Here is a 9,493-nt window from a genome sequence, read left to right as displayed (position 1 = left end):
CTTCGACTCACTTTACGTACACTATGTTAAAAGCGTGTTTTTGCACGCTATGCAGTTTTTTAAGACGCTCTCTGGGCGCCGCCATTGTTTTTTGACAGATAGACTGTACACGCCGCTTTTATTGGCAAAAAATGCGCTTTGTTAAACAAACCCGATAACCATTCTTTATAAGCACCGAAAGATCTTTAATACGCGAAAAGTACTCAATAAAAATTGATACGAACCGATGTAACAATAATATTCGTAACTGTATTTTGTTATTCTTAACGGTACGACACGATTTTAAAATAAATACGTAACGGACTTGAAAATAATTCGTAATTACGAAAAATACGACCCTTATCTGGAGCTCTGATATCCCCTCCGAAATTTGTCGGCGGGGATAATTCGTGCTATATCAGAGGGGGTATTCACGTGATAGTCAAGATGGCGACGTCCATGCCGAGACAGTTATTTTTCGACGCTTTATACACTTTATTACTTTTGTTTAATTATAAAATGACGCTCACGTTTCAGCCATATCAGTAAACATGTGATTAGCGTTTATTTCGTTTTAAAATTCGCTTTATATCTCGACTTAACTCCCCGCACATTTTCTTAGTGGAGCTTTTATTAGGTCATCCCGCTAAGCAATTTCGCAACGAGTTAAGTCGAGATAAAGAGCGAATATAAACACGAAATAAACGCTACTAACTTTCTTGCTGATGTCGCTGGAAAGTGAGCGGCATTTAAACAATAAAAACAAGTAATAAAGGGTATACAACGGCGAAAAATACCTGCCTCTGCATGAACGTCGCCATCTTGACAACACGTGATTACCCCCTCTGTATATACACGGCTAATAAGCAATACAGATTACATTACGGTCCAAAAACAGTTTGTTTTTGAGTCAGTTTCAATTTTCTCAACAATTCTATAATGAAGACTTGTAAAGCCCCCAACCTCTAGTGCACAATACTACATAATCAACATCTTATACCTACCGTACACTGTAAAAGCTTGAAATCTCAGCAATATGTTGTCCCTTTGTTACGCTTTCCACAGCATTATACGTGCATGGAACACACTCTTAGCGAAGGTCGTATGCTGTCGCATGTTCTACTTCAAAATACCGACATACTGTTTTACTAAGTTACATATGAAGACAAATATATCGTTTCCTACATCGGAAAGCTTTCATGTGTATTAGCGTATACTATACGTGTAGATCTGTTGAAGTACCAAAATAATCGCACAAATAATTAACAATATCAAATATCAGCAATTTACTATACACCACAGGAACAGGCTAGAGGAAGTACCCATTTGTGCATTAATGATGTTCTCTTCGTGACAACACAAAATATCATTGAAGTAAGATGATTGCGGATATGGTTAGAATATATCAATATTTTGAAAAGAGCAAATACTTAAATAATGTCTTCTATAATTCGTCATAACTGAATGAAATTCTAACAAAAAAACATAAGGTTGAGTAGGGATCCGATCGGTTGGTTATTCTTACGCCACTACCTAATTTGGGTTAGCCTATGACAGCATTTCTGTTGCATATTATACGTGAGATTGTAATAAATGTAAACGTTATAACGAGTGGCACAACACGTCAGAAAACGATCGAAAACATATGTAGCAAAAGCTCTTGATGTCACGTTTATATTCAAACGGACGATTTACGCAAACAACAGAACAACACAAATGGCATGTCATTTGATACAGTTTGTTGAGTATGCAATTTATAACTTTATGCTGTTGATTTGTGCATTTATCGTTATTGAAACAGCGCAATTTATAAAAATCAATTTAATAAATATAACTGGTCACGCTTAAACGAAGACTAACGCGTTACTAAGTTTTCTTACCAACAATTTACAGACGATAATTAAATAAGTATAGACAGTGCTTGCACAAATAATGTTGTACGTCACGAGGAACAATGAACAATATCATTCAAAAGAGCACGACAAATGCCCAATATTGACAACTTACCGAACTAAAACAAAAATCCCCCAGCTTGCCTTTTCGAAACTGTCATAGAAATTCAGTTAATGTTCAACATATCTATGATTTATTACGAGTACTTAAACTCATCAAATGGGCGACAGTCATATTGGCATTTTGTGTATTGCTGCACTTTAACTCCAAATCAAACGGTTGACAATCGCCGGTAGAAGCAGTTCAAGAAGTGAAGTTGAAGTCGTCGTCATGGTAACAGCGCTGTTACAGAGGTCAGTGGTACAGGCGCAAGCGTCCTTCAGACATCCGACGCCTCGTGGTGAATTCTCGCAGCCGCGCGCATAGGCTGTGTTAATAAAAGATAATAAATAAAATATATACATAAACAATAAATATAAACTTCACCGATCATACAATTCCTTTTTATTCATTGACTTTTGCCATAAATAAAACATTCCCCTAGAGTTTCCATTCCTATATGAGTAACATCACGTGAAAGATAACCCAAATTTATTTTTTAAAGCATCATTTCCTCGCCTACTGAAGGCTTTGGTTATTAAAAAAGGCATGAACAACAATGTACCGTGATACTTGTTAAGCTTACCTAAAGACAAAGTGATGAGTGATGTCACGCGCCCGCAAAGTTCAGACTCCATAAGTTGACAAAATCTGATATATTTATATAAGGTCGCCGTTATAATAGTTTATATTCACAATAATTCGATATAATTTTACGAATTGATTGATTAATATAACATGATAATAAGAAAATATGCATTTTGACAGATTATGATTGATTTTAATTACACCTTTAGATAACATTGTTTAAGAAGAGAAACACTCAGTAGTCGAGCTTATTTGGAAAAAAATCTAATTTTCTGTACTCAAACAAATATGGATAAAACAAACAATTAACAAATCGAGTCCAAGCACAATGTATAATAACCAGCAAAAATAGTATTTGTCAGGAAAAAACGCGCTGTGAAACAGTGAACAATTGTTCATGATTAATTTTATCGTTTTAATTTAAATGTTTGCATCAATCTTCTATTCGTTTGAACAGTTTTATTCCGATGTTCAGTTGCCCCTTGATCTCTTGTTGATCAGTTACCGATAAGGCGATCACTGACGAACACCACGGTGTCATAAACCACAGGTGTCAGACAAATGTCTGGTCATTAAACACTTTTTATCATTCATCCATGTCTTCGCTTGGTTGTGTAATCAGCAGCCATTACGTTGAGTAATCTTAGGTACAAAATACTTATGTGTTCATTCAATTAGATATATAACATTTAAAAACACAATAAAAGTCATTTGTCGAAAAAAGATTATCCGACAGTACATGCTGTATAGAAAGTAGTACTGCATTGATAGTAGTCCGTTTAATAAAAATGGTAAAGTTTAAAATAAGTATTAATATAACATTTAAACATTAATCGTATTTAGCGTGTAACGGTAAATAAAAAGTCCGCCATAACCCATAAATATTGTATATTATGTCAATTTACGAAACAACATCATAACATCAAACAATCACGTTTGTAAAGAAATAAATATATAGGCGTAGACAGATCAATAAGCTACGTGGGCAACTTTGTTATTTAGTTAAACTTCATTAATATCATCAATCAATTTAAAATAAAATTTCATTCAATGTTTAAGACAATAAATGTAACATTTAAATTATGTCATGCACCAGTTTGAACGCTAATGAAAAAAAATAACACATACATGATAAGCACACCCATAGCATTTATAATTATATTTACTAGTCTATAACAACATGTTTCATCTTTTTTAATTTAACATTGTGAAGCACTTGATCAATAAATATTTAACGGCTAATTGATAGGATCGTTTTGTGAAATTGTCGGTGTATAGTCTCCTTTACGCTGCAGGGTTTTTTCCAGCCATTTTCGGAAAAGGAGTCTGGTCAAACTGGGATTTTTTAATTGATAAAAATGGCATTTTGGGGAAAGTTTTATCGACAAAAAGGACCAAATTGGGATTTTTTATAACCAAATATTCGCAAAAAAGGTCTTTTCCTGACAACTTTGGGGAAAATCATAAAAATTATAGTTAAATATTTTGTAGGTTGTTAATATTCTTATTGAGGTTTAGAGTCTTATAATCCTAATAATCATAAGGTCAGAAGACACTTCTGTCTGAAAAATATATAAACAATTATCATTTCGCTTTGGACTCGGGTCCGTTTGCTTTGGGATCGGGTCCGTTTTGGCCTTTTAACATAGCAGAAAAAACCTGCTCTGGGTCTAATAACTTACTCGTAATTTAATTAAGTTGCAATTAAATGTATTAATATATAGAATCTTTATATATATCGGTACTAAAAAATGATATTTCTGTATTATAGTTTAAATGTTATTATGTGTACTTTGCAATTGTTTATCGATGTATTGTCTGAACACACGCTTGTATGAATATTTAACCGCTATCATAACCAGTACTGGACTTATTGTGTGTGTTCTATGACCAATATCTACAACCCTGCTCGGAAATTAGACAAATTAAAATCTTCTTCGAATTTCGAAAATTATTGTCATTTAAACAACAGTACATGTCATATAAAATAACGATATATTAATTACGGCCACTGACGTAAGACCAGCAATCTAGGAGCAGTATGCCCCTTTTGTACAAGGAAAATCGGTTTAAATACTTAAAACAAATGTATATCTCTGTTTAAGTACCGAGATATAGTATAATTTAACTCAAAACTTCACCCAGAGTATAATTGTCTGATGTTATTGCATGCATGATAAAAGCCAATATCGTTGGCCTTCAACTTTTCAGAATTATGCCACATAGTGTGCTTAGAAAACGGCACATTTAAAAAATAGTTAATTATCATTTTAATTGCCTGAATATTAAAACTTCGTGATAAAATTGAAATAATTGTATTGGTTGCATAATCGGTTAATATTTATCACCTAATTGACAATCAGATACATTGCTCTTAAAGGGACAGTTTGCAGATTGTGACATTTTTTAACTGTGTCAGTATACTCAGTATTATTTAAATTGCTGTACAGTAAGCATGGAACTTTTCAACACTTTTATGATAAAAATCATAGAATGGTTTTAGTTTATAATTTAAAACACAAAAATACACAATACAAGCGAGTCCTTTCGAATGAAAAGTGTATTGCGTGAGAAACTCGGCCATCCTTGCTGTTGAATCATAATTATTTCGTCATCGAAATTCAAGCCGAGTGCGGTATCGTGTTACGTCACTTCTGACTGAATTTTTCTCTTACTGAGACATGTAGATGGCCCATAGTCTAGCTGAATAGGTCAAGTTCCCCACGGGTCCTACTTCCCCGTACCCCGGATACTTTGAAGTATACTTCAACGTACACCGATTTTCAAATGATACTTTTTGGTACCCCGGTATACTAACAAGTACACCATCTTTTCTAATAAAAAAAAATTCGTACCCAATATTTTTTTCGTACCCACAACTTTTCGTAGCCTTTTATTTTCGTACCCAATTTTTGTTGTACCCATTTTTTTTCGTACTCATTTTTTTCGTACCCATTTTTTTCTTGCATAATTTTTTCGTACCCGAAATTTTGGATACCCGAAATTTTCGTATCAATTTTTTTTCGTACCGCAAATTTTTGTACACACTTTTTTTCGTACCCAAAATTTGTTTTGCCATATTTTTTAGTACCCAAAATTTTCGTATCCAAATTTTTGTTTGTACCCACAATTTTTGTTCGTACACCGAATTTGTTTTGGCAAGAGTTTTGGGTACAAATACAAATTGGGTTACAATTTTTTAGGAAAGATGGGGTACCTGTAAGTTTACCGGGGTCCCTGTACCAAAAGTATCATTTGACAATCGGTGTACGGTGAAGTATACTTAAAAGTACCCGAGGTATGGGGAAGTAGTACCCGTGGGGAACTTGACCCATTCAGCTCCAGCAGCCATAGTCTATATATTATATATTACATATACGCGTTTTTTTGTGCCGAATCCCTATGGTTCTGAGTAAAAGAATCTCGCTTTTATTTTGAAATAATGAAACGTGTATTTTTTAAGTGACTTAAGAGGGACTTACAATATCCATGCTTTGAAATTTGACCTATACATGGCTTTTTCCCATTCATTAGCAAGGGCTTTATAAATGCCCCGTCCCCAAAGAGAAAGGCCCCTTCCACTAAGAGAACGTCTTTAAAATTATTCAATTTTCCCCAAACTTCAAGCAAACTTTGGGAAATGTCTTCCTCATTTTCGGTTTTATCGATACTGTTTTCCCCAAATCAAGAAACGAAACTGCTATAACAACCTTATGTCGACTTCAAGAAAACTTCCAAAACTGTAAGACAAGCAGTCCGACAACTTCAATGACATACTTGAAACAAATCTTGTTTATAACATGCGTCCCGTTTATTTTTTATACACAGCCAGACGATAAAAAGAGTCTTGAATGATATTTATAAATAGAAACGGATACAAAATGTCTATGCTGTCCGTTGTCACCCAATGTAGGCCAAGGCTCATTTGTTTTCAATTAATCATTGATACCGACCAAGGACCAAATACAGCAGCACGATGTCGGAAGAGCGCATAAACATATCACTTACTATAGAAGCCCGAAGTTGGGTCGTGAAAGTATGCCTTTGTGCAGTAATTGCATTCTTTGCCTTTGTCGGGGAGGTGGGATACGGTTTTGATGGTGTCGTTCGAATGCGCTCTTGGGTCGAAGTTATCAACATCGCACGTTGCAGGATTCAAGACACTTGCACACGCATAGCAGGTCAAACCAGTTACTGGTGCTTTAAATAAAAATTGAAATGTGTATGTTAGCTTTCGGGTGCTTAGATCTACTAGTAGATCTAATTAACAAGATATTTTATTATTTTGAACTATAAATTCCTTCAACTAAGTTTGATAGATCTAATAACCTTACAAATAATCAAAGAGGTTAATGTTTCGTTTTATTTTATTCCAAACACCATAAAAACAAATATGCAATAACGCGGACAACCCATTATTTGGACATTTATAAAATGTAGAACTTTAAACTCAATAAAATGAATGAATACAGTATTCTTTCCTCGTTGATATTCAAAGAGTCTGAATCATAGGGATTAAAATTTGCTAACCAATTATTCCAATGACGGAAATAACAGCAGCACACGCTATGGCAACAAAGGCCATGTTTGTTGAACTGATAATTTATGTAAATCAAGCTAGATTTATAATTTTATATGACGAATAAAAGGTACCCGTATGTATATGGACCTAAAACAATTCAATGATGGATCTTCTGACAATGTGATGTTTATTGCGTTTTGTGTGTGTATGTGTTTTGAATATGATATTGATTTGCGTGAATGTTATGTCATGTGCGTTGCTAATGGTTTAATTATGCTATTGTTTTGCATATTTTGCTTTTCATTTTGCAATGTGTATAAACTTAAACTTGTATGACATCACGAATATGCAGACAATTTTATTTACGTCATTGGATAATATTGGATGCATGATGTCATTAATCATGTTTTATGTCATACCCTATTTTCAATTATTTGCAGACATGTTTATTTTGTAATAACGAAAAAAAACTTCATACATGTTTTATGTCGTTCTCCACTTTATTTAATAAAAAATAGAATTCACATGTTTCACAATATTATTATGTAATCATGTTGTATTTTGTCAGTGTGACTGTATATTGTCTGTAAATGTTTGCTTGTAGAAGTAGAAGTAAATGTATAACATACTAAAATACCAATAATTGCTTTAAGGCCTTTTTGGTTCATTTTTTGGCCTTTTTGGTACCCTTTAAGGCCTTTTTTGGTAAGGCCTTTTTGGTATTCGGCCTTTTTGGTATGCGGTCTTTTAGGTTTTTGGCCTTTCTTGACCTAAACCTTTTGCGCTAAGGTGACGATATAGTTGTTCTGAAAACTTGAAAAAATCTGTTTTCAAAAGAGGATTTACATAGCAATTACAGTTGCCAGCCATGAAGAAACAAGTTCTTTATCAAATAAAGTACTTATAAATATGTTTCATTACTTTCAATATTATATTTGAGTCAAATTGACGTGTCAAAAATTAAGAGGTTCGAAAGATGGTTCGTCAATGATGGGTATTTTTTAATTTAGCCATTAGATTAGCTTTATGGATAGAATTTCAAACCCTTGTGCATTGCCAAGAAAAAATACCAATTTACTTACCGGTAACGACAAACAGGCAAATAACAGCCACTAGTATCGCAATGAACTCCATAATCGCTTTTAAATCCTAATCGATCAGTGATCGTATGGCGCTTAAAAAATGTGTTAAAGAAAATTTACGAAGTCTTCCAACGACCGCAGATGATTTAATTAGTATCCAACAGAGAAGAATTATTTATATAAGCAAACATGGCGGCTGTCTTAGCCGGTTTATTCGAGTGACAATAACGTAGTGACGTCACCATCTATGTATAGAATGCGAGTAGGATATAATTCGGTCCAATAGTTACCGGCATAACATTTTTAATTGCACCGCATTGGACCCGGGTAAAGCAGATTAAAGGGGCATTTAGACGGTATTCCCTTGAAATGTAGACGAATGTCTACCGATAAGATTGTTTAGAAATTATTGTTTAGACATACGCCTTCAGAGGTTTTCAAAGGTGCCAAATTGTCTTGTGATCGTTTTCGCCATGCATTGTTGAGAGACTTGCGGAAGATGGATGTTCAACAGCTGTATCTTCATCTAGGCTCAAATGACATTCTTACGAATGAAGCGGTGTTTTACCGGTACATAAACAATTATAAAAAAAAGCTTTGATATTAAAAGTTAGTGTAGTTGTTTCCCATAACTATATAAATTAGCAAAACTAACATTTTACATGGTTTATTCCTCAATGAGTCATGGAAACTTGCAATCATTGTAGAAGTGTGATCTAGTTTCTAATTTATAAATAAAGCATTTCACAATATTTTCTATTATCCATGTTAATTTGACATTTTATGCACCCACCAAAAATTTGGGGGGGGGGGAGCATATAGTCGCCGCTTCGTCAGTCCGTCTGTCCGTCCGTGCACAATTTTTGTCCGGGCTATTTCTCAGCAACTAATGACCGGAATTCAATGAAACTTTATAGGAAGCTTCACTACTAAGAGGAGATGTGCATATTATCAGCGGGTTCTGGTCGGATGATTTTTCACAGAGTTATGGCCCTTTGAAATTTTCCATTAACTGTACATATAGTGCAATTCTTGTCCGGGCTATTTATCAGCAACTAATGACTGGAATTCAATGAAACTTTATGGGAAGCTTCACTACCAAGATGAGATGTGCATATTATCAGCGGGATCTGGTCGGATGATTTTTCACAGAGTTATGGCCCTTTGAAATTTTCCATTGTACATATAGGGCAATTCTTGTCCGAGCAATTTCTCAGCAACTTATTACGGGAATTCAATGAAACTTTATGGGAAGCTTCACTACCAACAGGAGATGTGCATATAATCAGCCGGTTCTCGTCGGATGATTTTCCACAGAGTTATTGCCCTT

The 9,493-nt window shown here is 34.3% G+C and overlaps 1 protein-coding gene across 1 annotated transcript; it reads right to left on the bottom strand.

Moving 5' to 3' along the window:
- Positions 1 to 1,250: 1,250 nt before the first annotated feature.
- Positions 1,251 to 8,376, bottom strand: LOC127880682 (uncharacterized). The gene is made up of 3 exons (XM_052428016.1): positions 8,164 to 8,376; positions 6,568 to 6,759; positions 1,251 to 2,299 (listed from the first exon to the last, which is right to left on the bottom strand). Exons 1-3 carry the CDS (start codon positions 8,213 to 8,215, stop codon positions 2,133 to 2,135), a joined length of 411 nt encoding a protein of 136 aa, XP_052283976.1. The 5' UTR covers positions 8,216 to 8,376; the 3' UTR covers positions 1,251 to 2,132.
- Positions 8,377 to 9,493: the final 1,117 nt, after the last annotated feature.

This window comes from Dreissena polymorpha, chromosome 5 (assembly GCF_020536995.1).
Source record: "Dreissena polymorpha isolate Duluth1 chromosome 5, UMN_Dpol_1.0, whole genome shotgun sequence".
NCBI classification, from domain to species: Eukaryota; Metazoa; Mollusca; class Bivalvia; order Myida; family Dreissenidae; genus Dreissena; species Dreissena polymorpha.
This window is presented reverse-complemented; position numbering and strand designations above follow the sequence as displayed.

Coding starts and splice junctions, on each gene's coding strand:
- LOC127880682 (XM_052428016.1), bottom strand. CDS start 8,215: ATGGAGTTCATTGCGATACTAGTGGCTGTTATTTGCCTGTTTGTCGTT. Junction 6,760..8,163: donor TTGCCTGTTTGTCGTTACCG/GTAAGTAAATTG, acceptor TTTTATTTAAAG/CACCAGTAACTGGTTTGACC. Junction 2,300..6,567: donor CCCAACTTCGGGCTTCTATA/GTAAGTGATATG, acceptor TTATTAACACAG/CCTATGCGCGCGGCTGCGAG.